Genomic DNA, 19,274 nt, shown 5'->3' on the forward strand with positions numbered 1-19,274 from the left:
GAACCGCTGAGATTGCATTCCAGGAATTTAATAAGTGTATTCGATGGCGGTTATTGGAGGTCCTAACAATCACTACCCGATTGACGGGAAACTTTTAATTTGCTTCAACTCAGCTTAACATTCTATTCCGAATGCAACACACAAAGCATGCCAAAATCTATCTTAGAGTTTGTTTTTTTTGTATCTGCCACTTCATTTTACGCGACAGTAAACGTCATTTAATTTCAAGTGTCAATAAAGCGAATCGAGTGATTAGGTATACGTTATGTGGTTATCTAGGAGCGTGCGGCAAAACATAAATTAGGTGGGCGCCGGGACGGTACCCATTCAGTAGTCAAGAATCCGCAGACATATGCCAAAATATTGCTTTCCCTTCAGCCTGGTCTCTTCTGGGTCTGAAGTGCAGGTCTTGATAAGGCGGCCCGAGCTTCCCAGTGCCGAGCTCCAGACACACACACCTAATTACACCTGCGATAGCGTTGTGGCGCAAACAAATCATTGCCGAATTAATCGAGAGATTCGTATGGTGATTGGTATTATCAGAAGATTGACTACTGATTCGGCGCACTCTTGGCAGTTAAATGGGGCTACTCGGCCTGGTTTGCAGCTTAGTCGTTCGCGAAATTCTGACTACTTTGAAGGTGATCTCGGGAGAATGCGACCAGTCAATTTTGGGGGTGAGCTGCTGAAGAGTTGGCTACTTAGAGCAAGTAACTCCTTTCGGTTTCCACATCTCAGGTCTCTGGACAGTTCTGCTGCTTGCCGCAGGTCTGCACACTGTGGTAGCCCAGCTGACGAATGTCTGCCAGAATCAGGAGGATGGCACGAGACTTCCGCTGGCCACCCACTGTTCCCGGTTTGTGGTTTGCATGAAGGGAGGGGTGTCCATAATCGGCAGCTGCCCTCGCGGACTCCACTTCAATCGGGAGCTGGGGGAGTGCGACTTCCAGTGGCGGGCTAATTGCCTGGGCCTGTCGGCCTTTGCCGAAGTGGATGATCAGTGTACCTGCGAGTGCTGTGCCGAGGAGTGCCAAGATCCCAGTGGAGGTAACGATGAATCCACAGCGGTCACCGAGGACTGCGATACGGATGCTCCCACTTCGGTCACGGATCCCTCGGGTCCCTCGGATCCCTCGGATTCCACTGATCCAACGGATGCAACATCGGAGAATGAGAACTCCAACAACTCCTCCAATACCACGCCTTCGGGTCCAGGTCTGGTGCCCGCGTATTGCAAAAGTGATCGTACGGATTGCGTGAATCAGAAAACTGGCACCTATTTGGATATGCCCGGGATTTGCGTGAGGTTTATCCAATGCAACAATGGGTGTGCCGAAGAATTCCAGTGTCCTTCCGGTCTGTACTTCAACACGGAGATAAACGATTGCGACTACTGGTGGAACGTGGACTGCACCCCCACCGCCGATGGCTCCTCTGAGATCGAGGGACCGTCCGGTACCACCTGCTCCAGTCAGGGCAGATGCGCTGGTCAAAGGGATGGCTATATGGTTGCGGACCCCGATTCGAATGGATTCTTTGTCTGCCAGTGCCAGTGCCCCATTGCGATGCCCTGTTCCGAGGGTCTGAAGTTCAACGAGAGTGCCCAAGTGTGTGATTGGGCTAAGGACACTAGTTCCGCAATTGTTTCCTCGGTGGTTGAATGTTATGGAGACCTCGTCTACAATGCCACCTCGGATCAGTGCGACTATCCTGAGAACTATGTGCCCACGGTGGTCTGCAATACCACCAGCACCGTGTGCCAAAATCAGCCGGAGGGAGAACTCTTTCCGGTGGACGGCAAGTGCAACATGTTCTACAAGTGCAACTTCAACTGCGCCGTGGAGCAGTATTGCCCCAACAACTTGGTCTACAACCCCAACACCGAAGAATGCGAGTACCCACAGGACTATGATTGCCCGTGGCCATACACCCCGCCCTCTGGTCCCAACGCAGGACCTTCGGGAATCGCCTGCGAGAGTAATGGCCGTTGCTTGGGACAACGCGAGGGTACCTACTTTAAGTCCACCACAAGTTGTGGCAAGTACGTCGTCTGCCAGTGTGAGTGCGAAGTAGACCTGGAGTGCCCCAATGGGTTGTACTGGGACGAAAGCTTGCTGACCTGCAATTATAAGGACCAAGTGGCTTGCACTCTCTAGGTGACCGATGGCCGAATAAAGAAATGAATTATCAAAGCAACTATTTATTAATGGAACTCTGGGTCAGTAAATCATTTTAATCAGTTTTGTGGCGGAAAATGCCGTCAGGTGTCGGCACTCAATAAGATTGGCCAGAGCTTATCGAACATATCTACCCGTAAATTTAAAGAGAAGGGGTGTGTTCCTTCTAGCAGATTGTAGCTGGTACAGCAGCTGCTATCACTATGTATAGTTCCAAAATAGTCGGTAGCATCGGTACTTAAAATCAGTAGTTGTTCCTCATTATGTATGTACTCAGAGGCATTCAATGGCATTACGATTTCCGTTCTCGTATATGGCAACTGAAGTATTTAACTAGCATGTGGAGAATAATTTCTTTTGCACCGCTGAGTCTTATAAATAGTGACAATTTCGATTGCTTGGATAACTACTGTAGGTATATGCTGATAGTATCACGGATGTTCCGACTTTATCACCGCCACTTGCTCTGCCGCAGGAAGAGACATTCAATTATTTTAATTGCCGGTAAATATAAAAGGCGATATGGGGCGAATCATCATCATCAGTGAGCGTTCGATATGCGGAGTGCAAAGATGGCCCAATTGAGAGGTAAGGACGGAGCAGTGATAATTGAGGACTGAGAGGATTGATTGTTGACCCGGCGTTTTTATCCAGGAGTTGCCATATGCCTGATAGTTTCCCTCTTCGTGGGCTCGTCAAGAGCTGAGTGCTGCAAGGATGGCGAGACAAAAGTGGATGCGGATGATTGCACCAAGTATCTGGCCTGCTGTCACGGCGAATTTGTATCCAAGTCCTGTGCAAGCGGATCCTATTGGCATTCGGACTTGGAAGTCTGCGTCGTAGATGATGGCCAGTGCAAGCCGCCAACCTGTGTGGAAGGGGACATTAAACTAAATCCGGAGAACTGTGCCGGCTACTTACAGTGCGTTAACGGGAACATAGTGAGCCAGAGCTGCCCGAGTGGAGACTACTTCAATTCGACCCTGAATCAGTGCGTTGAAGATACTTGCGGAGTGTGCCTAAGCTGCACCGAGGGAAGCAAAAAGGCCGATCCCAGCGATTGCTCCAAGTTCCAGATATGCACTAACGGAGTGTACGTGTCTCAATCTTGTGCCTCCGGCTATTACTGGAATGCATTGAGCAAGGAGTGCGAAGAGGACAATGGCCAGTGCAAGGGAACTGAACAGTCTTGCACTGAGAATGAGATTAAGGTTAATCCTGCAGATTGCGCCGGATACCTGCAGTGCATAAACGGAAAACTTGTGGCCAGGAAGTGCTCCGCTACGCAGTTCTTCAATCCCACACTGGGGCAATGCGAGGTCGACACACAGAATGTGTGTATTCCCAAAACCTGCGATTCCGATTGCTGCGATGTGTCCAACAATTCCATATGGCCGGTGGAGAAAAATTGCTCCGCCTTCTACCAGTGCGTAGATGGCAAGAAATTTGAGCAGCGGTGCTCCAACAATCTGCTGTACAATTCGCAAATAGAGCAGTGCGATTATCCCTGGAATGTTGACTGCGACGATGGATCTCCGCCGCCAAGTGGTCCCAATGCCGGACCCTCGGGAACTTATTGCGAGAGCCAAGGACGATGTGTTGGCCAGCGGGATGGTACCATGTTCGCCGATGCCAGCGGAGGATGTAGCTCCAATTATGTCGTCTGCCAGTGCGAGTGTGAGGTGAACTTCACTTGCTCCTCAGGACTTTTGTACAATGCGCTGGTCAAATCCTGCGATTGGGCCGATAATGTTAAGTGCTAAATGGTTTCAAAAAAAATATTTAAAGCAGAGTATTAAACGAGTATTGCATAAAACGGTGTTGGCTTTTCTTAGATAAAAACTATACAATCTAAGCAGATAACTGCACATCTACAAGTCGTATGCAAGTTGTATAAGTCGACTGCAATTTGAGTTGGCTACCTTCATCTTTCACTTTATTTAACCATAAGCCGTATACCGCTTATACCCTTATACCAAAGACACTAGAATAATAATTTATATAATATAATTATTCTAGTATCTTTAGACACTAGAATATTATTAATAATTATATATAATATAATTATTCTAGTGCCTTTGCTTATACTTATAAAGTGCGGGTAATTATTTTTCCGCCTAAGCTTTGGACTATTGTGAACTATTATTAATTCAAGCACTTTATTGGGGTCTTTAGAAAATATAGTTAGAAGCGCAGTTTTTTCGACTTGCGAACAGGTTTCTTTGACTTCGATTTGCCTTTGCTCTCCTTCTGCTTCGTCTGACACTTGGCAATTTTGGGATAATCGCATCGCGAAGAGGCTGTATTGAAATGCAGGCCAGTTGGGCAGTCCATTACCAAAAACATCATGTTGCTGCAGAGCATAAACTTGCTACAATCGCTTCGATGAGCAACGAGGGAGTTTTCGTTTTCATCGGAGCACACTCCTCCCGTAATGGCAGGACCATCGAGTTCTTTATTTTCTTGGGCTCCACTCGAACACTTGGCTTCTGAGGCCTTCATGCAAGTGCGACGAGTTGGACTGAAGTGTTGTTTACCAGGACAAGAGCGTAGATGGGGCTTTTTGGCCTTGCAGACATAGTATTCCTGGCAGGATCCGGTCTTTGCTAGCAGCACTCCATCCTTCTTGCCAGCACACATTCTGTCCTGGATTATAGGTCGCGGCTTTTTCGTCGGTTTGACAGTAACGGGAGGATCCGTTTTGGCCACTTCGTCTTCATCGTCCTCATCGCTTTCAAAGCTCGATGTGTCATCACTAGCATTATCCTTGCCATCGAACATGCAATCCACATTCTCAGGATCGTCGCAGTGCAATGTCAAAGGATTGAACAGCGTATTCCTTTCACAAGTTCCGGTCACAGCGCTTCCATCAGCACACACGTAATATCCTTTACAAGATCCAAACATGGGCAAGAGCCCCCCATTTTTACCCTCGCATAAGGACGTCTTGAATGCAAATCCGTTCTGTGAATGTGGACGTAGTTATTTCTCATACTTTTTCGGGTGTTTTCCAACATACTTGTACAACAGCCTGTGCACTTTCTTGAAGTACTAACATTCCCCAGAGCAGTGCAAATAGCATCATTTTATGTGGTGCTATCGAGTGTCCTATCGAACTGAATCTTTCCATTCATTGAACTGCGTTTTTATAGACTAGCATTATTGGGAAATTTGCATGACTTGGTGGCATGTAAATTGCTAGAATCTGATTGTATTGCTCATGTGATAAAAGAACTCAAGTATAAGTACTATCTTGTAAAGTTCTTACTGGGAATTGATAAGGGTTCATATAAAACATATGTTACGTTTGATCAAAAGTGGCATTCCTACATTTGAACGTGTGCCCAGGTCGAAGACCAATTTCTTGACTGCTCCATCAAAAAATAATTCCTACTTTGATGAACGAATCAACGAATACCAATTACCAGTTTTAGACCTATTTACACTTTCAACTGTCCTCTTCGCCAGATAAGCTAGTGCTTGATACAATGCAAGTTTACCTAAAAATCTTTTTTTATTCATTATATGTTTTGATTAACATTATCGAATGGAGCCTAAAAGTAGGTAACACCTATCGAACTATAAACCACGTTCTTTATAAGAATGTAAAACATTGGGTTCCTACCTGTAATATCACTTCAAAAAAGAGAGTGGAGTGCTTATACTTTCCGGGGAATTTCATTGTTGTGATATCTCGCCGAAATTAATTATAACGAAAACAGAATTGGAAAGATGTTTATCATGGGACATTATTAATAAGCTGTTGTCTAGTTCCTTGACCAATAGAATGTTATCAATATTATTTGCCATTATCAGCGGAAAAATGTCTCTATGAGGGGTTTGATTTGAAACTGCCAAAAATGCGATCCCATTTCAGTTAATTCCAAGACGTTGGCACATCAACACACGATATCAACCACTAAGAAAATATATTTAAATTTTAACCTGAACAGTGGATTAACTTTCCGTGATCATTCGTAAGAAAACAAAGTCTTAAGCGTAATAGTAAATTTTGTCCTCACATAATGAAAGGTGAGTAAAATACTGTTCAATGTCGAAAAAATATGAAATTGCATAATTTTGGCTGGACTTTTCTTATTGATGGGTCTAATTTTCTTTATAGAGCGTGCGGTTTTCCCGTTTTTTCTTTGGCTTTTGGGAACACCTTGCGTGGAAGTTCTTGGATGGAATGATTTTAGCCCAAATGCTATATTACCATTTTCGAAACGCGACTCAAATGAGTGCGTAACATCTTCGGGATCGAATTCCACGTACTGTGAATCCTTATCGAATGGTTTTTATGAATATCCCTACAACTGCAACGCATATATATCATGCCATGATTCTTGTGCTGATTTGGAGTACTGTCCCGACGGAAAGCTCTTCAACAATCCTCTGCAAATTTGCGACACACCAGGGACCGTTGACTGCGAACCGTTGCCATATCCAACACCTTCACCTTCACCCACAGAATCTCCACCGGAAGATCCGTGTTTGGGCATAAGTAACAACACCTTACTGCCCTCCTCTGAAAACTGTAATGAGTTTTACGTGTGCGTGAATCACCTAAGTACAGTTTATCAGTGCCCCGGTGGGATGCTTTTCAATCCGGATTTGAATATCTGTGACGATAAGGATAATGTGTGGTGCTATGGTGACCGTACTACGCAAGATGCGTGGGATACCACAACGCCTGCTGCGGAGTCCTTTACCAAGTGCGGGGATCAGAATCAGGGAACTACCTTTCCGGACCCTCAAAACTGTGAGCAATACTATTACTGCTGGGGCAACAACTCTTACACAATATTTCCATGCCCCGTTGACAATTGGTTTAGCCCGAGCAGCGGCAACTGCGGTCCCGATATATCACCCGAAGCTTGCCGAGAAATCGCTCCAACCTCGACACCAACTATTAACACAACTGTTGAGCCAACATCGCCGGAAGACAGTGGTGGTAATCCATGTGCCGATCAAGAACTGGGTGCCAGCTTTCCCATAAAATCCGACTGCCAGTCGTACCTGCTCTGCCTCAATAATGGTGAATCAACGATTGCGAAATGCATGGCGAATTCCTGGTTCGATCCAAAAACTGGGGAATGTGGTCCAAATGTATCAGCCACCGCTTGTCTTGAATCCTTCGAAACTACCACGAATGCGCCAACAACACAAGCTCCGAAAGATCCTTGTGCCGATCAAGAACTGGGAGCCTCGTACCCACTCGCCACAAACTGTCAGCAGTATATTCTCTGCATGGGAAACGGAGAGTCCACCATTGCCAATTGCATTTATAACGCCTGGTTCGATCCGCAAACCGGAAATTGTGGCCCTGATGTTTCTCCGACTGCGTGTAAGGAATCTGGAGTTACCACCGCATCCCCCACAAGTCAAGCCACCTCGCCACTCACAACACCTACTTCAAATACCGAGGAAACAACCACCAATCCTCCGGATATTTCAGGCATTTGTTCTGGGGAGAGTGATGGTTATTATGCCACCTATCCCGAGGTGTGCAACAAATACATAGTGTGCGCCAGTCCTGTACCCATTGCATTTTACTGTCCGGCGAGCTTGTTTTTTAACGAGGCTCTGCAGAGATGCGTAGAGTGGGATTCTAGCGATTGCTCAAATGGAGAGACCACAACATCAGCGCCTGGACTCACAACTCCTAGCCCCGACACTCCAATATGTTCCAATAACACCGGCCTTAATTTGCCCTACCAAGACAATTGCCAATGGTATATTTATTGCACAGACGACGACTCCTACATGATGGGTATATGCAGCATGGACGAATATTTCGATCCGTGGACTGGGCAATGTGGTTCTGGTGTTTCGCCCGAGGCATGTCGTGAAATCAAAACAACATCCCCTGCAGTCACAGGTACCACAGAAGGACCAACCACAGTAACAACAGCAAGTACTCCAGGTTCACAACCAAATCCATGCGATGGAGCTCCTGCGGGAAAGCTAGTTCCCTATCCGGATGACTGCACCAGGTTTATACAATGTATTCAGCCCGTTCCCATCGTTTATAACTGTCACGAGGGTCAGGAATTCAGTGCCGCTCTGGAAAGATGTATGGCTCCGTGGTACGCAAACTGTTCCATTCCAGCCACAACAATCCCTCCCGTAACTACTCCCACAACCACAACAACCACCATAAAGCCATCGCCGGATGGTATTTGTGCGGATAAGGCCGAAGGATCACTGGTGCCCTATCCCGGCAATTGTAGCAAGTACATAGCTTGTGACTACCCCATTCCGGTGGGTTATGCCTGCCCGGCGGGAGAAGAATTCAATCCCACGATTCTCACATGTACGGATCCTCAGCTGGCGGGCTGCAATCCAAGTGCTTTGCACATCTTACCGAAATCTAAATCACATGTTTCAAGCTTTTCCATATGGCAGTCCTTAAAAGCGATGGCTGGTTTTGTTACAGATTTGTAATCAAATTCTTTTTATTGTGTGCTTTTGTAAAAGTAGTTATTAAAACGTTGTAACTTCATGCCTTCTGTTTGGTGGTTCAAGGCCCTGGTTTCTAGAACTGGCACCCATTGCTGGAAATGACGCAGGCACGCTGGACAGGATTCCACTTCAAGGAATCCGCGCATGAGAGAATGGTTGCTGTTGGTCCGCAATGGATGAACTTGCTGCAGTCGCCCGGATAAGGAATGTACGCGTTGGGAGGACTTATATTGCACAACGATTGGACATCAATGGGCAGAAAGTTCAGTTCCGTAGGAGCTATGTTTAGGGACGGCGGAGTAGCAGCGGTGGGCATGGGATCATAGGGGCTCACGGTTGGTAGGGTTGGGAAGGGAGGCACTGGGGTAATCGGGTATACGGGTGGCAAGGCCACAGCGGAGTTCTGGCAATCCCCGTACTGGGGGGGTACGCAGCTCTGGTACAATGAACTCCACTGGAAGTTTCGCTCACAGCGAAGGATACGTGTCTCGTAGAATCGACTGCAATCCCCGGGATATGCATTGAATATCACCTCGACATCTTGGCTGGAGCTGGGATGGTCCGAGTTGCAGTTGGAGTACTCCTTGTAGTCACAGCGGTAGGTCATCTGGCTCCAGAACAAATTCGGAGGACACTGGTACTCGAAGGCGCGTCCTTTTTGGCATACGTAATACTTGCGACAGTCGTTGGGATATGGCAACATCACATTGTGGTAGGGATCGTCGAACGGTGGGCATTGTATAGAGTGTTCGGTTAGTGTGGGCTGTAAATATGAAAAACGACTTTCCCAGACCATATCGATTTTAGCCGGTTCGAGTACTCACCGCGAGATTATTGATTGCTTGGCAGTCAACAACTGCAATGAAAGCCAACAATCCTAGGCAGATAACAGCAGATCCTTGCCGCACTGCAAAAAAAAATTATTTGTCAATGCCCTAAGGGTTCAGGATTATGTGCCTTCTGTTACTTTTGATGTTGTTTGGTGAAAGCCGTCCAAGAAAATGGATGCTACAACTTGGAAAAACTCGGCCTTTTATACCAGCCATATGCTGGACACATTTATCATGTTCAAGTGCTCAACACCTTTTTATCGCACATCAGATTGCGTAAACAATGAAAGACAAATCTTATAAGAACTCCCCCTAGATATGCCATGTGTACATATGGAATTCTTGCTGCCCAGGTCAGGTATATCCACACTTTCCCTAATAATATAAATTCAACGCACAGCTAATTTTACTTAAATTATCCTTGATTTGGAGTGGAACTAATCGGAAAGCTTTGACCACTGTTTAATTTGGAGTACTGTCAATTATTTTAATAGGTTTTTGAATTTAGTGAGCAACAGGCAGTACTTGTCGTACGTGTTATTTTCCCTTCCACTTGACCGGCCAAGCTTATCTTTCCAAGGACAGGTGTGATGAGGGCGCCGTATCAATTTGTCAATAACGTGTATTTACTCAGCAATGATATATAACCAGACACATCGGATTTGCAGTCTCAGACAGAAAAATCTTCGCGAAGCAGGGAAAAGTGCGAGCCTAACTATTTTCGTAACATTACTAAAACATTTTGTACTTTATTCAGTGCTAGCTCAGATATACCTGACTGTTTCACTATGTGCCTTGTTCACCGGATTTTGCACGCCACAAGCTGTGTCGAGATGGCCCCTTCCCAATGATTGCCATGGGTACTACGAGACACGGCTGTTTGACTGTCCGCCGGAATTTCATTGGAACTCACAGCTCCAACAATGTGATTTGCAGACCACCGCTGGCTGCTCCTCCATTGACCCGATGCCGAATGGGAACAACTTATATCCACAAAATTCCGATCTCGCGAAACTGTGTGAGAATAAGCTCAAGCACCTAATACCCTACCCAGGAAATTGCAGCCAGTATATTCAGTGCGACTACCTGCCGTTCGTAATGCCCTGCCCACAATACCTCTTTTGGAACTCCCAGCTCCTTACCTGCGATAAAATCTGTATTTAGGCTGAACAACATCTGAAACAACTTCGCACAAACGGTTCGGAATAAGGAAATCGCAGAAAAATGGTCTTTTTTTGTGGTGTTTTGTTATTAAATATTAATTACAGTTGCAAGTCGTACGACATATTCAAGAAATGGCAGTGAAACCGTTTAATTATTTGCGAAAAACACTTAAATGCTCAAGAGCAAGCTGCGTCAAAATACAAAAAGGTGTTTGTAGATGGCAGTTGGTGGTTCTAATTGAGCTGTTCTAGATTGAGCCCCTCTGGAACTGATCTACCATAATATGGGTGGGGTGGTACTATAGTGAAGGGCCCATCCTAGCATTTTCCATTGGTGGGCGCCTTGGGCCGACAGATCTTGCTCCTTCCATTGGCGCCGTAGACAATGTTGCAGGAGAAGGTGAAGTAGCCGCACGTCGAGGACTTGGTGTAGTAGGTGGACTGGAAGTTCTTGTTCTCCTGCGGCGGGTTCTTGGTGTTGTCCATGCTGCCGGTCACCGACTTGGTGACGGTCACGTAGCTATCAGGAGCACGCAGGAGCGGCTTGTCACCCCGAACCGGACCCTCGTCGTTGGTGTCGGGTGTGATCTCCACTCCCTTGGCAGGGTGCAGCTCCAGGGCCTTGGTGTGGAACTTCTTTTCCACATTCACGGTTCCCCGGAATCCTGGTGGTATGGCCTCGGTGGTCGAGGGCTCAGCATTGATGGTGGCCTTACCGTTCTGCTTTTGCACCACCTGATATTTCTCACCTGCCACCGGCACCACGACTGCCTGTTGGCTTTGCGTGGTCGATGACTGTTCGTAGACCTTGGGTTTGGGTGTGGTTTCGGGTGGCTTCACCATGCTGGCCGGCTTTGGGGTTTCCTCTAGCTTCACTGGCTTCTCGTTGTAGTACTCATCGTCATCGTATTCATCCGGTTCGGCGTCCTCTTCATCCTCGTACTGAACGGGCTCCGGCTGCTCTGGCTTGCTCACCACCTGCTCCGCTTCCTCCTTGGGCTTGGTGGACTTCAGTTGAGCCTCTGGCACACTGTCGGTCTCATCCGTAAGCGCGGGGCCACTGTAGACGGCATCAGCTCGATCTGTAACACTGGAAGTTGAAAAGTTAATAATAATAAAATGAAATAACATTGTATCACTTTTTTACTTTACACAAAATGGAAAAAAAAAACTTACAGCACGTACTTCCCGTTTAAGTAGTAAGTAAAAGTAGTTAGCAGTTTTTAAGGATTTATTCGTTTATGTATCCAACACAAATAGCCACAGTAAGTATACAAAAATGACTACGTTTTATCAAGGAATTGCTAGGAATTCTAGAAAGGCATGGCAGTTATAAAATCACAACAAATTGATTGAACTACACTTGGAACTTTTCCAAATCAATTTTGAACATTTCTTGCCAATTTGAAAACATTAGGATCCTTTATCCCTTTTTACTTGTAACACTACACACATATTATTTATTCATGTTTCTCCGATTACTTACGCATTCCCGTTGTTGCCAAACTGACTGATGGTATTGAAGAGCTCCCTGTTCGCTTCCCTGTAAGTAGCCACCTGCTCCTTGGTGCCCGACGCGGACTGCGCAGCACCATGGTAGGAAACACCAAAGCTGGAATACAAGGCCGATGATGAATGGCTTCAGCAATAAATAATCCTATAGCTCTACTACCTGGAGGTTCCGTGAATTTGCGAGCTACTCTGACTAGAGTGAGTGCCAGATGAGGACGATGCCTGGCCGCCACCATTAGCTGCCGGCGGATTGGCCTCCTGGCCGGGACGGAAGCCGATCTGGGCCTGGGAGGAGGTTTGACCGGGTCCGCTCGACTGGGCGTCCGCCAGACCGCCCTTGTCATTGGCGTGCACCTCGCTCTGGCTCTGTTGGATGATGCCACCGCTCTGCGACGAGGCCTTGGTGCCGCCGTCCTTGGCCACCTGTACCTGGGCCTGCGATTGGGCAGGACCACCCGATCCCTGCGACTGACTCACGGCTCCATCAGCATTTCCTGTCACCTGGGCACTGGCCGCACGATCCGCATCGGACGTCATTGCACTGGCGCTGAAGGTTCCGCCGGAGCTGTAAGTTCCCGACACCTGAGTCTTGGCCGTGCCTCCATTCTTCTTGCCCTGAGCACTTGCCGAGGCTTGTCCGTCGCCAATTGATGACTCGGCTTGGGAGAAGGCGTCGTCAGCTCCACTGGTACCGGGAGCAACTGGCAAACGAACAATTCAATACATTGCCTGCGACTCCTGTATCTAGATAGCTACTTACCAGCTCCACTAGTGCCCACAGCACCAGGTGCAGTTTGACTTCCTGCACTTCCATCTGTATACCGACCTGGCGCCCCAATTTGCCCTGTCTGGGTTCCGTATCCTGGTTGTCCAGCACTGTCTCCGGTCTTTCCGGGTTGCCCTCCAATCACTCCATTTTGGCCTCCACCTCCTGGCTGTGCTCCATAACCTGCCGATCCACCGAATCCGGGTTGGCTTCCGTATCCACCTTGTCCGCCTCCGGTCTGTCCACCAACTCCTGGTTGAGATCCATATCCTGGTTGTCCGTATCCGGGTTGGCCGGTCGGAGCCTGACCACCTGTTCCAGGTAAGGTTCCGAATCCGGGTTGTCCCGCTCCGGTGTGTCCGCTGACTCCAGGTTGAGTTCCGTACCCGAGATGACCACCACTGATTCCTGTTCGATCTCCAGTTCCGGGCTGTGTTCCATACCCAGTTGATCCACCAATTCCAGGTTGGCCTCCATATCCAGGTTGTCCAGCTGCGGTCTGTCCGCCAATTCCAGGTTGGCTGCCGTACCCAGGTTGTACGGTTCCAGGTTGTCCTCCAAATCCAGGTTGGACTCCGTATCCAGGTTGTCCGGCTCCAGTCTGTCCGCCAATTCCCGGTTGGTTTCCGAATCCGGGTTGTCCCCCAAATCCTGGTTGGACTCCGTATCCGAGTTGTCCGGCTCCGGTCTGTCCGCCAATAACAGGTTGGCTTCCGTATCCTGGTTGTAAGGCGCCGCTTTGTCCACCAATACCAGGTTGGCTTCCGTATCCTGTTAGACCGACTCCAGGCTGGCTACCATATCCGAGCTGTCCGGTTCCAGTTTGTCCAGTACCAGTCTGTCCGCCAATACCAGGATGTGTTCCGTATCCGGTTTGCCCGGCTCCCGCCTGTCCGCCAATAATAGGTTGGCTTCCGTATCCGGGTTGTCCTACTCCAGTCTGTCCCCCAATTCCTGGTTGGGATCCGTATAGAGTTTGCCCGGCTCCGGTCTGAGCACCAACTCCTGGTTGGCTTCCGTATCCGGGTTGTCCTACTCCACTCTGTCCGCCAATTCCTGGTTGGGATCCGTATCCGGGTTGCCCGGCTACGGTCTGAGCACCAATTCCAGGTTGGCTTCCGTATCCGGGCTGTCCGACACCGGTCTTTCCACCAATTCCTGGTTGGGATCCGTATCCAGGCTGCCCGGCTCCGGCCTGAGCACCAACTACTGGTTGGCTTCCGTATCCGGGTTGTCCGACTCCAGTCTGTCCGCCAATTCCTGGTTGGGATCCGTATCCGGGTTGACCGGCTCCATGCTGGCCTCCATATCCTGCTTGGCTACCATATCCGGGTTGTCCGGCCCCGGTTTGACCGCCAATTCCAGGTTGACTGCCGTACCCGGATGCTCCACCAATTCCAGGTTGGGTTCCGTATCCGGGTTGACCGGCTCCAGGCTGGCCTCCATATCCTGCTTGGCCACCATATCCGGTTGGTCCGGTCAGGGTTTGACCGCCAATTCCAGGCTGAGTTCCGTATCCGTGTTTCCCTCCTGTCTGAGTTAAAACTCCAGGTGAGCCACCGCCTCCAGTCTGTCCACCAATTCCAGTTTGTGTTCCGTATCCGGGTTGACCGGCTCCGTACTGAGCGCCAACTCCGGGTTGTCCGGCTGCAGTCAGTCTGCCAATTCCAGGTTGGGTTCCGTATCCGGGTTGACCGGCTACGGACTGAGCGCCAACTCCTGGTTGGCTTCCATATCCGGGTTGTCCGGTCTGTCCGCCAATTCCAGGTTGGCTTCCATATCCGGGTTGCCCTCCACTGACTGATTGACCTCCAGATCCTGGCTGAGTTCCATATCCTTGTTGAGCGGTTCCGCCAGTTCCAGGTTGGCTTCCGTATCCGGGTCGTCCGACTCCGGTCTGTCCACCAATCCCTGGCTGGGATCCGTAGCCGGGTTGCCCGGTGCCGCTCTGTCCACCAATTCCAGGCTGGCTTCCGTATCCGGGTTGTCCGACACCGGTCTGTCCACCAATCCCTGGCTGGGATCCGTAACCGGGTTGCCCGGTGCCGCTCTGTCCACCAATTCCAGGTTGGCTTCCGTATCCGGGTTGTCCGACACCGGTCTGTCCACCAATTCCTGGTTGGGATCCGTAACCGGGTTGCCCGGTGCCGCTTTGACCACCAATTCCGGGTTGGCTTCCGTATCCGGGTTGTCCGACACCGGTCTGTCCACCAATCCCTGGCTGGGATCCGTAACCGGGTTGCCCGGGTCCGCTCTGTCCACCAATTCCAGGTTGGCTTCCGTATCCGGGTTGTCCGACACCGGTCTGTCCACCAATCCCTGGCTGGGATCCGTAACCGGTTTGCCCGGTGCCGCTCTGACCACCAATTCCGGGTTGGCTTCCGTATCCGGGTTGTCCGACACCGGTCTGTCCACCAATCCCTGGCTGGGATCCGTAACCGGGTTGCCCGGTGCCGCTCTGTCCACCAATTCCAGGTTGGCTTCCGTATCCGGGTTGTCCGACACCGGTCTGACCACCAATCCCTGGCTGGGATCCGTAACCGGGTTGCCCGGTGCCGCTCTGTCCACCAATTCCAGGTTGGCTTCCGTATCCGGGTTGTCCGACACCGGTCTGTCCACCAATCCCTGGCTGGGATCCGTAACCGGGTTGCCCGGTGCCGCTCTGTCCACCAATTCCAGGTTGGCTTCCGTATCCGGGTTGTCCGACACCGGTCTGTCCACCAATCCCTGGCTGGGATCCGTAACCAGGTTGCCCGGTGCCGCTCTGTCCACCAATTCCAGGTTGGCTTCCGTATCCGGATTGTCCGATACCGGTCTGTCCACCAATTCCTGGTTGCCCGACCCCGGTCTGAGCACCAACGCCTGGTTGGCTTCCGTATCCGGGTTGTCCGGCTCCGGCCTGTCCGCCAACTCCAGGCTGGCTTCCGTATCCCGATTGTCCAGCTCCGCCAGTACCAGGTTGGCTACCATAACCGGGTTGTCCGGATCCAATCTGTCCTCCAATTGCAGGCTGAATTCCGTAACCGGGTGTCCCACCTCCGACCTGTCCGCCAACACCAGGTTGGCTTCCGTATCCGGGTTGTCCGGAACCGGTCTGAGTGCCAACTCCTGGTTGGCTTTCATATCCGGGTTGTCCAACTCCGGTCTGTCCTCCCAATCCTGGCTGCCTTCCGTATACGACTTGACCGTTTCCTGTCTGTCCACCAATACCAGGTTGGCTTTCGACTCCGGATGGTCTGACTCCGCCTCCTGGCTGTTCACCCCCCGACTGTCCATCTGATCCCGGTTGTCCCGATCCGCTGCCAACTTGACCTGGCCCCCCAACACCAGATGGAGTTCCATATCCAGGGCGAGCTCCACCAAATCCTATCTGGCTTTCTCCAGGTCGTGATTGCCCGCCTGGACGACCTTCAATTCCTGGTTGACCTCCGATTCCTGGCTGGCCACCCAGACCTCCGTGCACGCCTGCATTAGGAATTGGAAAATAGAAACACGGACCGTATACATTTTGGTCATATACGACTTACCTCCCCCGGGTAAGCTTATTATGGCATCGGGTCTACCGACCGCTCCGGATCCGCTAGCATCCAGGATTCTGCCTGCCGTGGGGTAATCCGTTTGGTAGCCAGAACATCCATTGCAGTCCCCTGATGAGAACTGGCTCTGAGCCTGGCCCATTCCATGGGTGCCAGCTGAAAGGGTTTTAGGTCACTAGATAAGGTGCTAATGGAACTCAGCTGCGCCGTACTCACAGACAGTTGAGCGAGATCCATTTTCGGTGGCTTCTGCCTCGGCCTTTCCATCCTCCTCGGGCTTGCCGAAATTTAAGTACTGAGACTGGGTTTGTCCCCGTGAACTGGGGAGAAAGGTGGAAAGGGTTTACTTTTCCACTCTTTTCCGAAATAGTTGCTAACTACTTACTAGCCTCTGCCGCTTCTCCGCTCCCGCTGCAAGTCGCTCAGACTGGAAACCTCGTTTTCCTGAAAGGTAACACATCGATTTCAATTCAATGCTAATGTCAATCTAATCTTTATTCATTCAAAGGGCCTCTGCCAGTGCGCTCGATTAGATGCTGCTTGTAAGAACTGACCTTGGTCAAATTACGGCTTATCGCCTACTTTTCGAACCGAGTTCATTTACATTACACTACTTTGGTTCCATTCAAACGCACTAATTCAGAAGCACTAATTCTGGGCGGGATTCATTAACAATTCGTAAACTTACGATGGCAGCTCCATTTGCGCTTGCCACGAAAAGCACGGCGCCAAGTAGCAGGCCCAAGCGAAGGGGCAACATTTCAATAAATTAAGCCCTGAATCCAATTGAAATGCGTCGACGTCGCGGCAACACAACCAGCAAACTGTAAGATGAAATTCAATTCTATTATCAATACACCATATAGATGCGTGTTATTATTAGTTTATACTCCTTCTCAGCGCTTCTTGTCCGTCACTTTCAGGGGTTATCACTTTTCTTTCGAATGAGCACGCACGCTGTGCTGTTCGATGCCAAAAAAGGCCATCGATCTTGGGTTATATTTCAGTCTTGGAAATGATGTAATCGCTAGAGCTGATTTATGTTAGTTTCGAATCCGTATCCGTTCCTGAAATCTTTGCGTTGAGTTTCATGTGTAAAAAATAAAAGCTTCTTAAAGCCAGTCACAGAAGCACTTTACACTTCGGAAGGATAACAGAATTATTATCCTGGCGACTACAAAGTTACATTGTTTTACATTTAAATTGTTACAGAAGTGATATACATCAGCTTAAAGAAATGTTTAATATATTATGATTGAAATAGTAGTCTCTATACACATAATTGTTTTATAAGTTTTTCATTGTTTTCCACTTATGGTTCTCTGAGACCCTTAACTAATAAAATAGGCTTGTACATCCTTTGATTTTAATGTTTCAAATTCACTGCATATTTTCCCATAATCAGGGGTTCACATTTTCATTTTTGAAATCAAATTCTACAATCCGTAGTCCGTGCCGCACTGCACAATTAATAGGATGCTTTATTTTCTTTTTTTTCACTAATCCCTCGACTTTGAGAGATCATATTTTTCGGTGTCCTTGATTCGAGAGCATACATCCTAGGCACATACTTTTTCGGCTGCGTATTCTAGGAATCCAAGGGAGATTTTCCGATTTGCTTCCGATCGCGACAACTGCTGGATTGCGAATAACGCTGGGCTGTACGGGCATCAAAACTCTAGAGCTTGAGCAGAACTCAAATTCATTGAAGGCGAGCAATTTCCAATACATTTGCATTTGGCCAGCATGAATATTTATGGAGGATCAACACCAGCGCAGAGCGCTGGTATCTGTGAGGCGGATCAGGGCACTTGGAGCCCCGAGCTGGGAGCTCGTCGCCAGTGCTATTCAGTCGAGTGTCTATTCCATTACGTATCAGCGCTTTGATCGTGTCAATCGATCACTTGGTCGCCTGGCGGTGGAAGGGGAGGTGCGACGTCCCCCTCGACAAATGAGTTTCTGTGGGCATTACAACATCGTAGTCTCATCGTGGTGCCAACGGATGGGGGGCTCTTTTGACCCATTTTAAGGAAATGTGCTGGCATTTATTAGCATATAAAGATACGCAATTGTATATCTCTTGGATACATTTCAAGTGTGTCCCTGCCCACACTCATTCACTTGACTTGTTGTGGTCTCTTTGCATCTGGCGAAGGCTTAATCGATTGGGCTTTGGATTTCCCAAGCCACCTATTTATTTGTACAAATCAAAAATTGGCGGAAGTAATTTAATCAGATAACCTTTGAGACTAATTATTTGCTTTCGCTTTCTGGTTAGACTACCCATCGTCATATCTATATATAGAGCAGTTTCTACCAGCCCCCATTCAATGTTGAGTTCGGCTTTATTCCCTTATCTGCTAAAAGCTTCTATGAAACCATGTGTTTTAATTGAACTGAAGCATTAAATTTTCAATTTTTAAATACCCATCGTCTGTATGGGGTGTGTTTCAAGGCTAGTAATATTTTTAATTGAAACCTAGATTGATAAGATCTACAAAAAGGCCTAGGAACTGTGGAAAGCCAATAAGCCGGCTACAGTGTACCTATTACTTATTTTACTATATACAACTGCAATTAAAACAGTCTTTAACCTTGTTTTCCATTTTTAATGCGTATGAAAGTGTTTTGTATTGCATTGTAACACGAATTTATATGAGAACCAATTTTTTGAACACCTGCAGGTGGATTTGAGAATACCTTTTCTTTCCATTTCAATAGGGTACTTTACACCAAAGTGCGTCAGTCTATTGCAATAAATTTGCATGCATCCAAAAATATCTATTTGGATCATCTCAAACACAAGTGAAATAAAAATGTTAGTG

The 19,274-nt window shown here is 48.4% G+C and overlaps 7 protein-coding genes across 7 annotated transcripts; 4 read left to right on the forward strand and 3 right to left on the reverse strand.

Annotated features, from left to right (window-relative positions):
* The first annotated feature begins 599 nt into the window (after positions 1–599).
* LOC6544377 (chondroitin proteoglycan 2) lies at positions 600–2,198 on the forward strand. Its single transcript, XM_001972430.3, has 2 exons — positions 600–677; positions 739–2,198. The coding sequence occupies exons 1-2, from the start codon at positions 656–658 to the stop codon at positions 2,154–2,156; spliced, it is 1,440 nt and encodes a 479-aa protein (XP_001972466.1). The 5' UTR covers positions 600–655; the 3' UTR covers positions 2,157–2,198.
* A 495-nt stretch (positions 2,199–2,693) lies between these two features.
* Positions 2,694–3,940, forward strand: LOC6544378 (peritrophin-44). The gene is made up of 2 exons (XM_001972431.2): positions 2,694–2,765; positions 2,832–3,940. Exons 1-2 carry the CDS (start codon positions 2,735–2,737, stop codon positions 3,938–3,940), a joined length of 1,140 nt encoding a protein of 379 aa, XP_001972467.2. The 5' UTR covers positions 2,694–2,734.
* A 326-nt stretch (positions 3,941–4,266) lies between these two features.
* Positions 4,267–5,290, reverse strand: LOC6544379 (probable chitinase 10). Its single transcript, XM_001972432.3, has 2 exons — positions 5,197–5,290; positions 4,267–5,141 (listed from the first exon to the last, which is right to left on the reverse strand). Exons 1-2 carry the CDS (start codon positions 5,260–5,262, stop codon positions 4,362–4,364), a joined length of 846 nt encoding a protein of 281 aa, XP_001972468.1. The 5' UTR covers positions 5,263–5,290; the 3' UTR covers positions 4,267–4,361.
* Positions 5,291–6,202: 912 nt separating this feature from the next.
* On the forward strand, positions 6,203–8,624 carry LOC6544380 (mucin-2). Its single transcript, XM_001972433.2, has 2 exons — positions 6,203–6,209; positions 6,301–8,624. The coding sequence occupies exons 1-2, from the start codon at positions 6,203–6,205 to the stop codon at positions 8,622–8,624; spliced, it is 2,331 nt and encodes a 776-aa protein (XP_001972469.2).
* Positions 8,625–8,648: 24 nt separating this feature from the next.
* On the reverse strand, positions 8,649–9,676 carry LOC6544381. The gene is made up of 3 exons (XM_001972434.3): positions 9,610–9,676; positions 9,467–9,549; positions 8,649–9,405 (listed from the first exon to the last, which is right to left on the reverse strand). Coding segments are annotated over exons 1-3 (774 nt in total). The 5' UTR covers positions 9,611–9,676; the 3' UTR covers positions 8,649–8,715.
* Positions 9,677–10,144: 468 nt separating this feature from the next.
* On the forward strand, positions 10,145–10,667 carry LOC26526589. Its single transcript, XM_015158819.2, has 2 exons — positions 10,145–10,175; positions 10,230–10,667. Coding segments are annotated over exons 1-2 (408 nt in total). The 5' UTR covers positions 10,145–10,174; the 3' UTR covers positions 10,637–10,667.
* A 35-nt stretch (positions 10,668–10,702) lies between these two features.
* LOC6544680 (collagen alpha-2(IV) chain) lies at positions 10,703–18,171 on the reverse strand. The gene is made up of 9 exons (XM_026977891.1): positions 18,021–18,171; positions 17,138–17,273; positions 16,835–16,893; positions 16,666–16,769; positions 16,441–16,605; positions 12,908–16,378; positions 12,308–12,848; positions 12,122–12,247; positions 10,703–11,725 (listed from the first exon to the last, which is right to left on the reverse strand). Exons 2-9 carry the CDS (start codon positions 17,207–17,209, stop codon positions 10,954–10,956), a joined length of 5,310 nt encoding a protein of 1,769 aa, XP_026833692.1. The 5' UTR covers positions 17,210–17,273; positions 18,021–18,171; the 3' UTR covers positions 10,703–10,953.
* Positions 18,172–19,274: the final 1,103 nt, after the last annotated feature.

The sequence above is a fragment of the Drosophila erecta genome, unplaced genomic scaffold (genome assembly GCF_003286155.1).
Source record: "Drosophila erecta strain 14021-0224.00,06,07 unplaced genomic scaffold, DereRS2 tig00000021-arrow-pilon, whole genome shotgun sequence".
NCBI classification, from domain to species: Eukaryota; Metazoa; Arthropoda; class Insecta; order Diptera; family Drosophilidae; genus Drosophila; species Drosophila erecta.

Excerpts from the sequence above, each read along its gene's own strand:
- LOC6544377 (XM_001972430.3), top strand. The coding sequence starts at position 656 with ATGCGACCAGTCAATTTTGGGG. Across the intron at positions 678-738 it reads GCGACCAGTCAATTTTGGGG|GTCTCTGGACAGTTCTGCTG; the intron begins GTGAGCTGCTGA and ends TCCACATCTCAG.
- LOC6544379 (XM_001972432.3), bottom strand. The coding sequence starts at position 5,262 with ATGATGCTATTTGCACTGCTCTGGGGAATGTTAGTACTTCAAGAAAGT. Across the intron at positions 5,142-5,196 it reads GTGCACAGGCTGTTGTACAA|AACGGATTTGCATTCAAGAC; the intron begins GTATGTTGGAAA and ends CCACATTCACAG.
- LOC6544378 (XM_001972431.2), top strand. The coding sequence starts at position 2,735 with ATGCGGAGTGCAAAGATGGCCCAATTGAGAG. Across the intron at positions 2,766-2,831 it reads AAAGATGGCCCAATTGAGAG|GAGTTGCCATATGCCTGATA; the intron begins GTAAGGACGGAG and ends GTTTTTATCCAG.
- LOC6544680 (XM_026977891.1), bottom strand. The coding sequence starts at position 17,209 with ATGTTGCCCCTTCGCTTGGGCCTGCTACTTGGCGCCGTGCTTTTCGTG. Across the intron at positions 12,849-12,907 it reads TGTGGGCACTAGTGGAGCTG|TTGCTCCCGGTACCAGTGGA; the intron begins GTAAGTAGCTAT and ends TTCGTTTGCCAG. Across the intron at positions 11,726-12,121 it reads TTTGGCAACAACGGGAATGC|TGTTACAGATCGAGCTGATG; the intron begins GTAAGTAATCGG and ends TTCAACTTCCAG.
- LOC6544381 (XM_001972434.3), bottom strand. Across the intron at positions 9,406-9,466 it reads AAGCAATCAATAATCTCGCG|CCCACACTAACCGAACACTC; the intron begins GTGAGTACTCGA and ends TCATATTTACAG.